The following is an 18,216-nucleotide window of genomic DNA, read 5'->3' as shown; positions in this document are numbered from 1 at the left end:
AGCCAAAATATGTTCTGCTTTTCCTTCTGCAACAAGATTTCTGGTTCCTGCTTTCTGACTGAATGCATAGCAGATGGCTGTGCAGTCGAGGAGGCCAGCATTAAAGGGACAGATGAGTCATTTGAAGCTCCAGAATGTAGATAGGGAGATGAGCTTCTGCTGGTATTAAAGTTCCCTGCATTCGCAGGGTTTTCAGAACGCCTTCCCAGCCTGGCAAACTGGCATTTGTCGTAAGGATCTTTGAAGTGAGTGGAAGAAAGGATTTGCCTGATTCTGGAGCTGGGCTGGTGAGCCAACAGGCAAGAGTTAGGTGCACTGGTAGGTTCAATAACTGTACTTTCTTGTCCCACGCAGCCAGAATGTTGAGTTGCAATGGTCTGAGGTGGAACAGAAAACTTTACTCGATTGAGCAAATTTTTGGACATGTGGTTTTCATTCAGAAATTACATTCATTTTAAAATAAAACATTAAAAGCAAGTGAAATTTTCAAATGACATTGGTCCATTCATCCAATGTACAAACAATTTTTGTGCAAATATTCGTACAAATATTCTTGTCTGAAAATCTTTACATGTGTGGCCAGCAAAAGTAATTTCTAGGATCAAACACAGATAATCCAAGTGATCAGTTGGTTACAGCTATAACTTCTGATAGTTCAAAAAGAGACTGTCTAGGTATCCCACAGTGAAAGCTAGGACCTTGGTGAACCCTCAAGTTGCAGAAAACAGACCAAAAGCAAGGGCAACAGCTTGTTTTGTAGCAACAGCAAAATTCAGCAAGTGCTGATGTACTGGAAAGATGAGGACATGCAAGCATGCATCCTTGATGTCCACAGAAGCCAGATAATTCCCCAGACAGAGGGAGGCAATTACTGATCTGTTGGATCCTATGTGAAAGTTATGCTCTCGAATAAAGGCAATGAGTGCCTTGAGATCCAGGATTGGCTTTGGGAATAGTGAACAGGTTCAAATAAAAACCTTAAAACCTTTCCACTTGAGGAACAATGGCAATGAGTCCTTGACTCAGGAGTTCTGCCAAGGCAGCACAGAGATCTGTAAGCCATTGTGGAGAGGTTGGTAGATTTTATAAAAGGAAGTTGGTGGAAACAGAGATTGAAACTCCAGTTTGTACCCCCTGAACACCACATTGGAAATGCTGATTGTCCAGGTGTCAGCAAAGACTAATCAACATCCCCTCACTTTGGAAAGTGTGGTGGTTCCCTAATTGCGAGTTTTTTGCCAGCTTGGAGGACATGAAAGCCCAGGATTTATGAACTACCTGGATCATAAGTTTTGGCCTGAATTTAGAGGCCTGGGAGAAATTAAATGAACGCTTTTGCCTTCAAATGTGCAATGAGTTGTGCAGTTGGGGGCTTATATTGCTTCTGTTGGGGTAAAAAGGTCCTTTTACTGCCAGTGACCCCTTTGATAAAGTTATGGAGGGAAGCCCCAAAGAGGCATTCACCATCAAAGGGCATGTGGAGCAATCGCTTTTACCATTGTTGTTCTGCAGACCAGTATTTTAGCCAGAAGGCCTTCTGCATATTAATAGACAGGAGGCTCATTTTGTGAAAGAGATAGACAATGTCCACTAAACAATCAAAACATAAGTGCAGTACAGAAGGCATAAGCTGCAATCATTCCATATCCGAATGATCAGTAAGAGTGGCTCCAGGTTCCTTAGATATGTCATTGAACCACACATTTAGGGTCTGCCAGATTGCCATGACAGCAATAGCAAGCATCAGGGCAGAGCTTAGTAAGGAAAATAATAATTTTAAAAGAGTTTCAAGATGCTTGTCAACTCTGCATTTAAATATTGGAATTTCCTCAATAGGAGCAGTCATAATTCCATTTAGACCAGAAAAAACTGGGTTCACAACGGAAATGGCCCACTTCTTAGTAAACTCTTCCTCCATGGGTTTTTGCAAAGCATTTTGGGGAAACAAATGATTTGTCAGCAGTTTTTCAATCCCTGTACAAAGTAGGTTTCAGATGCAGATTGCTCCAGTTTTATATATGTATACAATATGTCAATAACAGAAATACTATCTTTAAGACTAGGAGTTATGTCAGCCGACTGAGGCTCCTCAGGCACAAACTGATCCAAAAAGGAATAGTGAGACTCGTCCTCATCCATAGATGACTACGTTGCAGTTGCAACAGATTCCTAAATATTAGAGATACTCCTCTCTGAACGAGAGGCTGTAGAGTGCATTATTAGTCAGCTATTAAAATCCTGCAATGCAAGAAAAGATAGTATCAGGAAAAACAGTGCACACAGTCCCCAGAGCTGCTAGAGGATTGTGAACTGGAGTCCCTTTGTGCTTAGGATGTGACATACTACGGTATAAATAAGGCGAAGCAATACACAACAGAAAAACCCACAGCACCCATAACCAACTGCAGAGCCGCTTGTGACTTAGTCACTATTAGGTGGCAGCAAGGACAAATCGAGGTAAACCTAAGACATAGAAGAGTGGCAAATCCTTAAATCCAGCTAGGTCAAGGTACACCCTCCAAAACTGTGCAGAGGATCAACTGATACAAATGGGTATACTTTTCTCTAATTAGAAAAGATGTCCATCCTCCTAGGACACTAGCAAAAAGCTGAACCATCATGGGAATGGCCTTTTTTTGTCTACCAGTGTCCAATTCCTCCCAAAACAAGTAGTATAAGCCAATGTTCCAGAATTCTTCTGTTCCTTTGTCTCTTGATGAACATTTAAGAAAACAGTATTTTCCTCAGAGCTGCCAATACCCTAATCTGAAGGGACACTTTGTACTTTCAAGTACCTATTCTAGCATTCATGTAACCAGATCATTCACATAAGGATATGTGCAAAAATGCTTTCCAATCCATTGTGTCCCAGACGTTTTATTATTTGTAAAGCAAAATAACATAAACCAACATGTAATTGCATACACTTAGTATTTCTTGACACGTCAGCTTTAATACATACCCTTTTTTCTGTCTCATCATCTTCTTCATCTGGATTAAATGCTTCAGCACATACTGCAAAACAGAGAACAGAGTTAAAGGCATTACACGTTATGGCACAAATATCCTTTGTAAAATGAGAAATTTACTGGACTACCAAGCGCAAGTAAGGTGATTACAGACAATGCTCCGGAGAAATGTACACATTTGTGTAGAACACCTTTCTCCTTTTGAAAATCTTTGGTGCTCAAATTCTATACCAGACAACTTACACAGAGTGTGTTTAGGACAACAGGGCCTTCATATGAAGCCCACTAACATAAATAATACACCTGAAATAGAACAGCATATACAGTACGGTAGTACTTTGGGCTACGTTACTATGTAGTAATAGGGCTAGGTTTACTACAATCTGATCTGACTTTCAGTGCAATTATGTAGTGCAACTTGTGATGCCATTCTGTGCAACTCGCATATGAAATCGCACTAGTGTGAACGGAGCCTATAAGAATGCAGTGTAAACTCAATAGTCCATTGTTCATTTTTAATAACATTTTTATCTAAATAAAATAATGTAAGGGGCTGTGTCACAAAACAGAAGACTTGCAGACTGTTATGGAAGCTGCCATTCTGCGATGTATACACCACATACATTCAGAAAATGGCTGCACCTCTCAGGGTCTTATTACACAGTTTTTTTGCTTTATGTCAGTTCTTTTAAAGATAAGTGTAATTTGCCCTAAAGTTCCTCTCTTGCAATGGGCAGCTAATAAACTGATTGTAAACGATCACCTTGTAAAACAACCCATTCAGTTTAAAATTGAAATCAAAGGGAAAACATTTGTGTATGGATATAAAAAGAAAAACATTATAAATACCCCTTTTCCCTTTTTTATAAGTGATCATATTCCCTCTGTTGCCTCTGTTTTCAGCTGCATAAGTGCTGGGGGAGAAGAAGCAACAGCACACTGAGCTTCCCAGTGAATGGCTGTGCGGGGGAGGGGGGGGGTTTGTCAGGACAAGTCTGATTATTGGAGAAGAGCAGGCTGAGTTCCCAGCATAGCTAGGGAACTGACCACAGTGTGCTCTCCTGCTTAGTGTGGTCAGTTTCTAATAGGGAAACAGAGGGAATGGCAGGAACACTAGGAATTTAACATACAGGAAACAATACAAGGAGAACAGGATACTTTTTTATACAAGTACATGGTACAACAGGCACATATCAGGAATATGAAATGCTGGGGTAGCAAACACTTTAAGTTTAGCTATGTAGGTTAAGGAGATATTTCCTCTTTTTATGTTAAATTACTGTTAATAGATTATTTTTCTTTTTCAAATCAAAACATATATTTCTCCTACAAAATTATCAAATTAAACAGCAGAGTAACTGGTTCATTAAAACTGTAAAAAGAGATCAAAGTGGGAGAGGACATGGTCTGACCAAGCACCATCGGCCTTTCTGAGCTACATTTAGCGAGAGGGGCGCCGCTATTACCCCCTCCAGCCTGGGGAACGCACCATGCAGCGGAGGACAACAGGAGCGAACAAAAAGAAGCAGCCGCAATCTTCCAGTACCGTCCGATCAGGACGCCTGGCTCCAAACCCACACCAGTCTCTTCCTTCCAAGATGGCGTTGGGTCAGAAGAGAGCCATGCACGTGGAGCCATGCACATCACCACACTACTCAACCTCTCATCATTCTGCAGCTGCCTCACAACCATATTGGCAGCTTCACAGACAAGCCAGATGCCAGACCCGTTCTTATCTCAGTCACAGGATGAGGTGACACCACTACCAAGAGGTGAGCTCCCACAATTTTCTCCTGCCTCTGCCACTCAAGGGGGTGGCTTGGATTATGCAGTTGCCCCTACATCATCCATGGACAGACATATGGCAGATCTGGCAAAGATAGCCTTGAGCCAGACTAGCTCCATTCAGGAACAACCTCCACCCTCACCACCAGCCCCCTATTCAGGGGATGCTGCACTGTTAGCCCGTTTCTCTGCTTTACTCCAGCAGGAGTTATCCAAGGCATGCACAATAATCACAGCAGAACTGAAGGGCGATCTTCAAAATATTGGTGAGAAAGATCAACCAGACTTCCACCATGATTTCTTCCTTACAAGAGCAACTTAACCATGCTAACGCTAAAATAGAAGATTTGGAAAATAGGTCCAGACAGTATAATTTTAGGATACGCGGACTGCTGAAATCAGTTGTGGACCTGGAGGATACAGTACATATTCTGATGCAGGACTTGATTCCAGACATCTCTCCTCATCATTTGGAGATCAATAGGGTGCATCGTGCTCTAACGGCTCTGACGCCGGATGGCCTACCCAGAGATGTGATAGTTAAAGCGGAGTTCCGCCTAAAATAAAAAATTAAAAGTCAGCAGCTACAAATACTGCAGCTGCCGAAATTTTAAAATAAGGACACTTACCTGTCCAGGGCGCCCACAATGTCCCTCAGCTCTGGGTGGAGGCGCCGGCATTGCTAGTAAGGGAATCAGGAAGTGAAGCCTTTCGGCTTCACAGCTTGGTTCCGTACTGCGCACACGCGAGTTGCGCTGCACATTCTGAGTGGTCCTTGCTGCCTTCTGGGACCCGTGTGTCTCCCAGAAGACAGCGGGGGGGGACAGAGGAGGGGCCAGATATGGTGTAGCCTTTGCCAGAAGTGGGAGAAAATACCTGTATTAGACAGGTATCTTCCCCCCCCCGAAAGGTGCCAAATGCGACACCAGAGGGGGGGAAGAATCTGGACATCGGAAGTTCCATTTTTGGGTGGAACTCCGCTTTAAACCTCACTTTTATAAGATCAAGGAAAAAGTCATGTCGGTGGCCAGAAGAGACGTTCGTTGAAACAGTTACTGACTCATCTGATCAACCGCCAAATAAAGTACCACTGGTCATTTCCTTTTCGCCTGTCTTTTACTTATAAGGACAAGTTGCATTCCTTTTGTCATCTTCCAAGAAGGGGAGGACATCCTGCAAAAAGTTTGGTCTGATCTCCAAGGACTCTCAATCTCCCAGCACCTGGCAAGCCAGAGATCAACCAATCTCGCCTCTGTGGTCCCAACAAGGTTGATCTCCACCTAAGAGATCTTCCCCAGCCGCAGAACCATATTGATGACCCTGCTCCTCCTAATCAGAATCAGCCACTAGCTGGACATTAGTTAGATTTACTAAAAATCTGCTGGATGCCCATCCAGTTGTTTGGGATTCACCTAGTGTTACTAGGTTCTACACCGTTCTCAATTCTGATTCCCCTGAACACGATCACTTTTGCCCTGCCTTATGACAGGAGTTTGCCTTGTTAATTGATTTGATATTGTTTTGAGAGTTTAGATTACGCCTGCCTTGTAGTTGTTGTTCTACTTCTCTTCTCTAATTATTATTTGCATGGAAAGCGCCCAGGGCAGAAACGTATGCCACTTCCTGGTGGGCTTGTCCCACTAGGCGGAGAGTGACCACCTGACGTTATACCATGGGAACTTTGACTTCTTTGCTATCTCATGAGAGTAAACTGTTAAATAGTTTTATGTTCACCGATATAAACCTGCTCAGTGTGTTGAATTCTAACACTAATTTCAAATTCCCTCTTTCATCTTTACTTTCCTTTCATTTGAGTGCATCCTTCCTCCTAACACCAGAGGTTCCCATACGGTCTTGTGGAACCCCGGATGAAAAGATGGGGACCAATAACAGGCAAGTACCATTATGTTGAGCACTCCATAAGCTAAATGTTTAGTTTTAACCCACAATGTACAGGGCCTGAATTCCCCAACCAAGCTCGCTATGGCTTTCCAACAATACCACAAATGAGGAGTAAATATATTGCTACTCCAGGAAACGTGTTTTTCCCGTACCTCAGCTCCCAAATATCTAAATGCCCGCTTCCCTACCTTCCACTTATCTAACAGCCCAGAGAAGGGAAGTGTAGTGATCTGTATAGCTAAAAATATTCAGTTCACCCCTAACATGGTAATTAAAGACAAGGTAGGGAGGTACATCATGGTGGTTGGGAAAATTAATGAACAAGCCATCACCCTAGTTTCCTAGGGACATTTTTCGACACAATGCTGGAGGCTCTGATGCCTAACGTAGCGGGCCATGTAGTAAGGAGACAGTATCCCATCCCTGGATCAAGCTCTTGATAGATCTAATCCACATAAACCAATATTGAAACATACCCCGAAACAGGGCTGTAAATTGGCATGGATATTACATTCTTATGACCTCATAGATACCTGGAGGGATCGAAATCCAACAACCAGAGACTATATCCACTACTCCCAGGTTCATAAAACTTATTCTCGAATAGGTCATCTGTTAACGCTGCCATCATTGCTCCCTCTTATTAATTTGGCCAAAATATTGATGGCATCCTGGTCTGACCACTCGCCAGTTCAAATTTTACTATCAGACCTTTGGGTCAAATCGAAGACAGCTGCATGGCGTCTCAACACCTCCTTACTTAATGATCCAATTATCCATACTGAAATGGAAACAACTATACGCCAATTTTTTAATGAAAACCAAGCCACAGACACCTTCCCAAACATTAATTGGGCAGCACACAAAGCAACAATTCGGGGCAAGTTGTTTCAAATCGCGTCCAGAACTAAACGCATCCACACACAAGTGATACAACAACAAGTGGAGGAGTTGCAGAAAATTATGCTAGAACATAAGACGAACACTTATGTGGAGTTGAGGCACAAAATTCACCCCTCGTCCACACAACCCTGCCCTTCCGATACTACAGCTGTGGAACGGAAAAAAGACCCAAAACCCACAACTAATTGTTTGCAAAGTTTTTGACTTCTACTCCAAATTATATGCTGCACCGAAAACCTTTCCCACGGTTCAAGCAGATACACTTTTTCGAGACATCCCTTAAAACCAGGTGACAAAAGACCACATAGAATTGATTGAAGGTGACTTTACAGAGGGGGAAATTAGGGCAGCTATCAAGGGTCTGCATCCATCAAAAGCACCGAGCCCGGATGGCTTTTTAGGTCACTATTATAGGAAGTATTCTGAGTTGTTAACACCCCATCTATGTTCCTTTTTCAACGATCTGAAAAAAGGATCTGCTTTAGCCATGCATGAAAATGCTGCCTTTATCCGTGTCATTCCTAAGCCTGGGAAAGATCATGGAGATTGCGCTAATTATCACCCAATCTCACTCATTAATGTGGACTTCAAACTATTGACTAAAGTTTTGGCCCTAAATCTGACACTGGCATCGGACACAGTTAAACTGATACAGAATTCCTTCCCCAATGGGGACACTCTCATACTTAGGAATTTTCCTAACTCACAATTTAAATACTCTATATCAGACGAATTAAGACCCCTATATAGGAAGATGACGGCAGACCTACAACGATGGGATAACCCCCCTGTTATGGTTCGGTAGACTGTATACAATAAAGATTAATTATTTGCCACAATTACTATATTTGTTTAGAAAACTCCCCATATCAATTTCAGCGCCGGATTTAGAACAGTTTTAACGCATTCATATGGGGGAATAAGGGGTCTCGGGTGAACAAGCACACTTTATATACACCCAAATTGAGGGACGGTCTGGGAGTCCCGAGTCTTGCCAAATATTTCTACGCTGCGCAGCTAGCACAGCTTATCTGCTACCATTCAGTGTCACCTCAACCCCTTTGGATGACAATTGAGTCATCTTTGTATCCCATGAAACTGATTAGCCACTTAATGTGGCTGAGATTCAAGGATAGACCAACTATTATGTGTCCTACACTGTCCTTTTCCTTGAATCTATGAAATAGATCAACAAAGTCATATAAATTTAAGTCTCCACACACTCCTATGGCTGTCTTGGTGGGCAACCCAAACTTCACCCCAGGTCTCAGCCCCTAGGCTTTTGCCTGGTGGACAAACAAAGGTCTGCTACGTATTGCAGATCTTTGTGATCACAGAGGTATCTTATCGAAACAAATTCTTCGAGAAAAACACCAACTCCCAAATTCAGAGATCTTTCAGTATGTACAATTCCTGAAGACTCTACAGCACACATCAGATCTCTCCACCTCTACCTCAATGGAGTATTTGTGTAAGTTCTTTGATAAATGTACTGGTCGGATCTCTAATGTTTATGATATTTTGACTTCCAAGTTGGAAAAATTGTTTTATATGGTTAAGTGGGAACAAGACTTAGGGGAGACACTTGAAGTAGATGAGTGGCTCAAGATGACGCAGTGTCCCTCGAAATCATAAATAAATACCAAATTGATTGAAGCAAATGACAAAGTTTTAATGAGATGGTACATGGTACCGGAGAGACTGGTGGCGTACGTCCCAGGGGCTTCCTCCTCTTGCTTTCGAGGTTGTGGCATGGAGGGAACAGTACTACATAATTGGTAGTCGTGTCCAAAAGTTAAATTTTTATTTTGGATTAGTATGTACAATCTTATTTAATCAATAACTCAGGTTAACCTACTAAAATCACCACAGCAAGTGTTACTGGGATGTCCGATTGATGGGACACCGGGATACGCAAGAAAACTCATTGCATTTAATTTTACAGCAGCTAGGATTGCTATAACCAGGTCCTGGAGGATTTTCGGGTTCGCCTTCGTCTTGTTGACAACCAAGCTGTCAAGGATCATGGTTAACGAAGGCAACCTTACTTGACGAACGAGCCATATTTGACAAAATTTGGGAACCCATTTTTGTCATCAGACAGGTACAAAGTTAAAGCAGACCTTCAGTAATTTTTCATCTTTCCATCTATTAAATCTTCTGCCCTTGTTCTTTTAACTTTGGATAGTAAAACATTTTCTCTGCCTGTAAATGCCTTATACAGCCCACTTCCTCTTTATTGTCTGGTTATTAGCCTAGGCTTATGACATCATGCACAGCTCTCTCTCTCACTCTTGTGAGAGTTTGCCAGGAAGGGAAGGGGGTGAGTCATAAGAGGGCCAATGAGAACTGCAGGGCTGCAGAGCTGGAGATGTGCCTCTGTGTGTCTGTGTAAATCCAGGAAGTGAACAGGCAGCAGCTTCAGCTGCCCACAGTTAAAGTGGATGCAGCCAGACTTAGTGGAGGGAGATTTCTGCAGCATATTTGGCAACTACAGAATCACAGTATATATAAAATAATATGCAAAGTGGTTGGAGGGAAGCTTCAGAATAGCAAAGATGTTTTTATTACAAATTATGTGAGCAGACTGTAGTTCCTCTTTAAGGAATGCACTCTCTTTCCTATCTTACCCTTTTCTCCTCCTCTCCTCTCCTTTTCCTTCCTCCAGCTATCTTTTCCTTCATTTTCCGTGAACTACCAGGGAGATAGACAATAAGAGAGGTCTGGTGGCGAATGAGGTATTGAAGGGGGGAACTGAGCACCTTGATGGTTGCTTAATTCAGTCGATTATACCATAGTTGCCAACATTGGGAAAAAAAAATTCGGGACACTTTTTTTGGCTGTAGGCGGAGTCAGGCTATAATTAGGGGGCGGGGCATGCGTTAGTAGGCGTGGCATAGGAAAAAGGAAAATGCGGCACGCGAAGCGCGTCGCGCAAAAAAATGGGCGTGGTTTACGTGAAATAGTGGGCGTGGCTTACATGGGCGTGGCTAAATGGGGTGTGGTTAGAGTCTGAGATGAATGAGGGATGCAGAGGGAAAGGGGGGTAGAGGGATGGAGGGACAGCAGACCCAGATCCTACACCATAATAGCAATGTGTATTCCAGAGTTTAATAATCAGCAGATAAAGATACTCCAAACACCTGGTGTTAGCACTTCAATCATCCCGGCACCATGGTTGTTATAATGTCAGGATGATTGAAGCGCATTATTACTATTATTACATTGTAATATAAATAATGAAATCATTCAACTCACCATAATGCAGAATCAGTGGGACCCCTGAGCGTGTCACCTGCCACGTCACCTGCCACCAGATGCCATCAGGTTCCCCCAGCAGAGTCTGTCCTTACATAAGGTGCCCCCAGCAGAGGGGGGAGAAGGGGGTGCAGGTATGTTGGTGACACAGGGGGGAGAGGGGGGTGCAGGTATGTTGGTGACACAGGGGGGAGAGGGGGGTGCAGGTATGTTGGTGACACAGGGGGGAGAGGGGGGTGCAGGTATGGTGGTGACACAGGGGGGAGAGGGGGGTGCAGGTATGGTGGTGACACAGGGGGGTGCAGGTATGGTGGTGACACAGGGGGGTGCAGGTATGGTGGTGACACAGGGGGGGAGAGGGGGGTGCAGGTATGGTGGTGACACAGGGGGGGAGAGGGGGGTGCAGGTATGGTGGTGACACAGGGGGGGAGAGGGGGGTGCAGGTATGGTGGTGACACAGGGGGGGAGAGGGGGGTGCAGGTATGGTGGTGACACAGGGGGGGAGAGGGGGGTGCAGGTATGGTGGTGACACAGGGGGGGAGAGGGGGGTGCAGGTATGGTGGTGACACAGGGGGGGAGAGGGGGGTGCAGGTATGGTGGTGACACGGGGGGGAGAGGGGGGGTGCAGGTATGGTGGTGACACGGGGGGGAGAGGGCGGTGCAGGTATGGTGGTGACACAGGGGGGGGAGAGGGGGGTGCAGGTATGGTGGTGACACAGGGGGGGAGAGGGGGGTGCAGGTATGGTGGTGACACAGGGGGGGAGAGGGGGGTGCAGGTATGGTGGTGACACAGGGGGGGAGAGGGGGGTGCAGGTATGGTGGTGACACAGGGGGGGAGAGGGGGGTGCAGGTATGGTGGTGACACGGGGGGGAGAGGGGGGGTGCAGGTATGGTGGTGACACGGGGGGGAGAGGGCGGTGCAGGTATGGTGGTGACACAGGGGGGGGAGAGGGGGGTGCAGGTATGGTGGTGACACAGGGGGGGGAGAGGGCGGTGCAGGTATGGTGGTGACACAGGGGGGGGAGAGGGCGGTGCAGGTATGGTGGTGACACAGGGGGGGAGAGGGGGGTGCAGGTATGGTGGTGACACAGGGGGGGAGAGGGGGGTGCAGGTATGGTGGTGACACAGGGGGGGAGAGGGGGGTGCAGGTATGGTGGTGACACAGGGGGGAGGGGGGTGCAGGTATGGTGGTGACACAGGGGGGAGGGGGGAATCAGGTATGGTGGTGACACGGGGGGAGAGGGGTGCAGGTATGGTGGTGACATGGTGTGCAAGAGGGGAGCCAGGACCATCAATGTCCCCAGCCAGCGGAGCCCCAGTCCATCCATGCTGGACCTCAGCCTTTGAGAAGTGTACTGCAGGGAAAGCTCCAAGCCTCCCATACACTGAGTACACCCCCTCCCCCTATCTCTCTTCTCCCCCACTACACTGACAGGCCACTACTCACAGGTCAGACAACTCCTGAACAGCCAGATGAAAGCCTCCCTTCTTCCCTCCCGTCACTCCCACTATTCCTCAGAGCTCCGTTGGACACACGGGGGCGGAGGGTGATGGCAGTGGAGGCTGATCACGTCTTCCTTGTGTTCAGTGTAGAGCGGGGAAGGGTTGCCAATCCCTCCAGCCAATAGGCTTCAGTGTACAATAGAATTTTCTATTTGTACACTGAAGAGAGAAGCGGATTGGCTGCCCCTCTCCCCTGCACTGAACACAAGGGGAACTTTGTGACTGACTCGTGGAGGCAACGGCGGCCATTTTTGTGGAGCCGTTGCCGTTTTTTACAAAAACACTCACGATTTTCTCGGGACAAACCCCAAAAATTCGGGAAAACACCCGGGACAAAATTAAATCGGGACAAGGGTCCCAAAATCGGGATTGTCCCGGGAAAATCGGGACTGTTGGCAACTATGTTATACGTCTCATCTTTGGTGTTTTCATAAGAAATGGGAATGAGGATTTCAGCCTCATAATCAAGTTGGTATGATCTCCCCCTCCCCCCTCATACTGATTTGGGAGGGGCAACTGGGAAGCCAATAATATATCATTTTTTTTGGTTTATGATGGTTATTTTATAGCATATTTTGAGAGACAACCAGTATCAGGGGCGCAAGTTAGAAGACACTTTTATAGTTTTCCTGCAATGCCCACTGTATTAAGGACCGGGCCTATTTTTCAGACTTGTTGATTATAAGTTAAAATCATTTTTTTTGCTAGAAAATTACTAAGAACCCCCAAACATTATAAATATATTTTCTAACACCCTAGAGAATAAAATGGCAGTCGTTGCAATACTTTCTGTCACACCATATTTGCGCAGAGGTCTTACAAGCACACTTTTTTTGTAAAAAATACACTTTTTTGAATTAAAAAATAAGACAAAGTAAAGTTAGCCCATTTTTTTATATTGTGATACATAATTTTACACTGAGTAAATTGATACCCAACATGTCACACTTCAAAATTGCGCCCGCTAGTGGAATGGCGACAAACTTTTACCCTTAAAAATCTCCATAGGCGACATTTAAAAAATTCTACAGGTTGCATGTTTACAGAGTTACAGAGGAGGTCTAGAATTATTGCTCTCGCTCTAATGATTGTGATGATACCTCACATGTGTGGTTTGAACAACGTTTTCATATGCAGGCACTACTCATGTATGCGTTCGCTTCTGCTCGTGAGCTCGTCGGGACGGGGAGAGTTAAAAGTTTTTTTTTCTTATTTGTTTTACTTTTTATTTTTTATTTTTAAACTGTTCTTTAAAAAAAAAATGTGTCACTTTTATTCCTATTACAAGGAATGGAAACATCCCTTGTAATAGAAAAAAAAAATGACAGGACCTCTTAAATATGAGATCTGGGGTTAAAAAGAATTAGCTATTGGCAACAACTCAAATTTTGTTCCTATTTTCTGTTCTCCATCAAATCAGCCCCTAGGTCGTCTTACCCACTGTTTCTTATAACCTCAAGCATGGCTGTTCTAAATAACATTATGTTCGGGGGCGTATCATGAAATGAGTGGGCCCGTGTGCAAGCTAAAACGTGGGCCCTAGGCACAGAAGAAAACATGCAGCATGGCTTAAATTGCGCTAAATGTTGGGTGTGGCTAAATAGGGTGTGGTTTAGTAGAGTCTGAGGTGACTTACATAGTGCAGAATGCAGTAATGTTAAATAGGGAATGTACAGTGCGGAGTGTATGGCGGTGGGTAGTATGTGCAGGAGAGGAGTGGGGTGTGTTTGGTGGTGGGTAGTATGTGCAGGGAGAGGTGTATGGATTGTATGGAGATGGGTAGTATGTGCAGGAGAGTAGTACGGAGTGTACAGCAGTGGGTAGTATGTGCAGGGAGAGGAGTATGGATTGTACGGAGATGGGTAGTATGTGTAAGGAGAGTAGTACGGAGTGTACAGCAGTGGGTAGTATGTACAGGGAGAGGAGTGTGGAGTGTACAGCAGTGGATAGTATGTGCAGGGAGAGGAGTGTGGAGTGTACAGCAGTGGGTAGTATGTGCAGGGAGAGGAGTGTGGTGTGTATGGTGTTGGGTATCATGTTCAGGTGAGGAGTGCAGAGTGTATGGTGGTGGGTAGTATGTGCAGGGAGAGGAGTGTGGAGTGTACAGCAGTGGGTAGTATGTGCAGGGAGAGGAGTGTGGTATGTATGGTGGTGGGTATTATGTGCAGGTAAGGAGTGTGGAGTGTATGGAGGTGAGCATTATGTGCAGGTGAGGAGTGCAGAGTGTATGGTGGTAGGTAGAATGTGCAGGTAAGAAGTGCGGAGTGTACAGTGGTGGGTATTATGTTCAGGATTGTGTCAGTAGGGCAGTGGACGTTGTTAGTAGTTTTTTTTTTTTTTACATTGAATTACATTTTTTAGTTTTTTTTTTTTCAAAATGCTTTTTAGCGGCCAGTGGGTGGTGTCACTAGGGCAGTGGACGGTGTCAGTAGTGCAATGGACAGTGTCAATTTTTTTTTTACTTTTATTATTTTTTACAATTTTATTTTTTTAATTAAGTGTTCTTGGATAGCAAGACCACTTACTGTTATCTTACATATATATTATTATTATTATAGCCAAATTTACCCCCCTAACTCCTCCCACAGCTTTTACACTACATAGACAGTAATATACCGAAACGTGCAGATTGTTCCCGATTGGTGTGCTATCACTTTGTGGAACGTTTCGCCGAATGGTTCACGAAATATCGTTGTTTTTGCGGCGAAATTGGTTCCATAGGAATGAATGGCGAAATGTTCAAAACTAGAGTGGGAGGTGACAAAAGCTGAAAAATCAGGACTTGATTTCTAAACTGCCACCACTCCCTCATTTTCAAGCCCACCTACACAAATCTTATATCAAAACGTTCAGTTATCCCTGCTGCCACTAAACATGTCCACGGCTAAGCCATAGTCCTGATAGTTTTCACAATATGACCATTTGTTTGCGACTCACGCCGTCCATTGACATTCATTGAAACTCCACTCTAGCCACTTCATAATTTGAAGGGCAATATCTAAACTGCGACTGTGCCTTCATTTTTAATATTTCAGAGACATACTATGCATCAAAATCTAGGTCTGGGTCTTGTGATTCTCACATAATAAAGCTCTTTGCTGTAGGATTTATAGTTTTAAAAATACGACCGTTTGAAGTACTGCACAGTTATTACAGCTATCATGATCCTGTGTATTGTGTTTTGAGCAGTGGTTGTGAAGCATAAACAGGACATGAGCGTTACCAGGAAACAGTGGTTGTAAACACTGATTATCAAACAGATAGCACACCTTCACCTCCATTCTACATCAAGATGCTGAGACCCCCCAAATGCATGTGGTCATACCTTCATCTGCTAGGCTTGATAATGCTGCTGATGTTTTTATAAATGTATGTTTTAATGTAACTGTGAAGCACTCTGGGCAACAACGTTGCAATTAAATTAAATGTGCTATATAAATAAATAAAAGTTGAAATGCATTTCGCACTCTATAAAGCTTGTCATGTGCACTTTTTAAACTTGATCAATCAATTGGTTAGTGTAATGTTTACTATCTTTACTCACTCCAAACACTCCACACAGTTACTCTGCCCACTCCATAAAGTTACTCTGCCCAGTCCAACCTTTCCACAGTTACCCCAGCCACTCCAACCGCACAACAGTTACTCAAGCCACTCCTCCCAGTTACTCTACACACTCCAGTTGTAGACTACTGGTGGAGGCAAGAACACTTCACACAATTTCCCCAGAAATTGTAGCTTTTCTAGTTATTTCTTACAATTTATTTTTGTATTAATATTTTTTTTTCACAATGATTTGGTGGGGGGATTTGGACAGTGTCAGTAGGGCAGTGGATGGTGTCAGTAGTTTTTTGTTTTTATTATCTTATTATCTTTTTTTTTTTTACAATTTTGTTGTTGATTTTATTTTTTTTCGATCGTTCTCTTAATAATTTTTTTTAACAGTGCTTCTGGGGAAGGGGGTGGGGGGGGGCATGAGGCAGTGGATGGTGATAGTAGGGCAGAGGTTGGTGTCAGTAGAGCAGTGGATGGTGTCAGTTTTTTATTTTTATGTATTTTAAATTTTTTATAATATAATTTGTTTAAAAATAAAAATTGGGGGGGGGGGGGTTGTTGCAGTGGACACTGTAGGCAGGGCGGGAGGGGGGGGGGGGATGTCAGTAGTCTTTTTATTTTGGGGGGCTTTGGTGACAGATCAGAGGTCTAAACAAACCCCTGACATCTCCCCTATGATACAGAGAAAGGGACACAGAGACACAGATTCCCCTTTCTCAGCATTGAAGATGAATGGTCCAGTCATAAACGGAAGTAGAGTAACACACCGGTTACTCTGCTCAGTTATCCATACAGGTGGCAGAAAGGGTTCTCCAATAGAAGAGGGAGAATGTTTAACCGCTTCAGCCCCGGAAGATTTGGCTGCTGAATGACCGGGCCATTTTTTGCAATTCGGCACTGTGTCGCTTTAATTAACAATTGTGCGGTCGTGCGACATTGTACCCAAACAAAATTGACGTCCTTTTTTTCCCCACAAATAGAGCTTTCTTTTGGTGGTATGTGATCACCTCTGCGGTATTTATTTTTTGCGCTATAAACAAAAAAACAGCGACAATTTTGAAAAAACTCAATATTTTGTACTTTTTGCTATAATAAAATGTCCCCATTTTCTTTTAAAAAAAGCAAATGTTTTCTCAGTTTAAGCCGATATGTATTCTTCTACATATTTTTGGTAATAAAAATCGCAATAAGCGTATATTGATTGGTTTGCGCAAAAGTTATAGCGTCTATAAAATAGGGGATAGATTTATAGGATTTTTTATTATTTTTTTTTTTTTTACTCGTAATGGCAGCAATCTGCGATTTTTATCATGACTGCAACATTATGGAGGACACATCGGACAAATTTGACACATGTTTGGGACCATTGGCATTTATACAGCGATCAGTGCTATAAAAATGCATTGATTACTGTAAAAATGTCACTGGCAGGGAAAGGGTTAACACTAGGGGGCGATCAAGGGGTTAACTGTGTTCCCTAGTGTGTGTTCTAACTGAAGGGGGGATGGGACTGACTAGGGGAGATGACAGATCGCTGTTCATAATTTGTATGAAAAGACGATCTGTCTCTTCTCCCCTCCGAGAACCGGGATCTGTGTGTTTACACACACAGAGATCCCAGTTCTCCCCATCTCACGAATGATCATGGGAGCCCAGCGGTCATAGAGACCGCCGGGCACTCGGATCAGCTCCAGGGGCAAAAAATTTTGAATTTTTAGATCATCAGTGGTATACCCATCTAAACCGTATATATGGTCTGACATCCACAAGATCATATTGGGGATTCTGACATTACATTTTCGAAACTGGATGTGACCCATCCTCTCTCTCTGATGTTGCGGTACTTTCTCGATTAATGTCAGGACATTTTGGTGAGCACCTTAATAAAAATGTTGTTAAATATTGTTAAAATGATTGTTAAAATTGCTGTTATTTTTGATACTAATGTTATATTTCTTTACAACTTGGACAATGATATAGATACATGGTGAACAGCCCCGAAGAAGCAGCAATCTAGTCTGCGAAACACGTCAGCTATCCATACACACAAGCATCTGTTCAAGCTTTTGAAATTGAGTATCAATCTTGGTCATTACCGATATGACTGAATACTGTTACTACCGTATTTGCCGGCATATAAGGCGACTGGGCATATAAGACGTCCCCCTATTTTTCCAGTGGAAACAGGTTTTGGGCTATACTCACCATATAAGACTACCCCCACTTCTGAGGCAACACCATTTAAAAAAGAACATTAGAAACATTAAAAAACACAAAGCAAGAATGCCAGCTACTCATCTGCCATGCTGTGATATGTCATACAGTAAATCAAACATTAATA

The 18,216-nt window shown here is 43.7% G+C and overlaps 1 protein-coding gene across 1 annotated transcript in view; it reads right to left on the bottom strand.

The window, feature by feature from the left end:
* PRKAR2B (protein kinase cAMP-dependent type II regulatory subunit beta) overlaps positions 1-18,216 on the bottom strand; it is a 188,438-nt gene that overhangs the window by 74,029 nt on the left and 96,193 nt on the right. Inside the window, exon 3 of the mRNA XM_073619660.1 lies at positions 2,963-3,015. Within this exon, the coding sequence (XP_073475761.1) occupies positions 2,963-3,015 (53 nt within the window). The remainder of the gene's footprint in view (positions 1-2,962; positions 3,016-18,216) is intronic.

Source organism: Aquarana catesbeiana, linkage group LG03 (assembly GCF_042186555.1).
Source record: "Aquarana catesbeiana isolate 2022-GZ linkage group LG03, ASM4218655v1, whole genome shotgun sequence".
In the NCBI taxonomy this organism is placed as follows: domain Eukaryota; kingdom Metazoa; phylum Chordata; class Amphibia; order Anura; family Ranidae; genus Aquarana; species Aquarana catesbeiana.
Note: the sequence above shows the minus strand (reverse complement) of the source record. Positions and strands in the feature narration are given on the sequence as shown.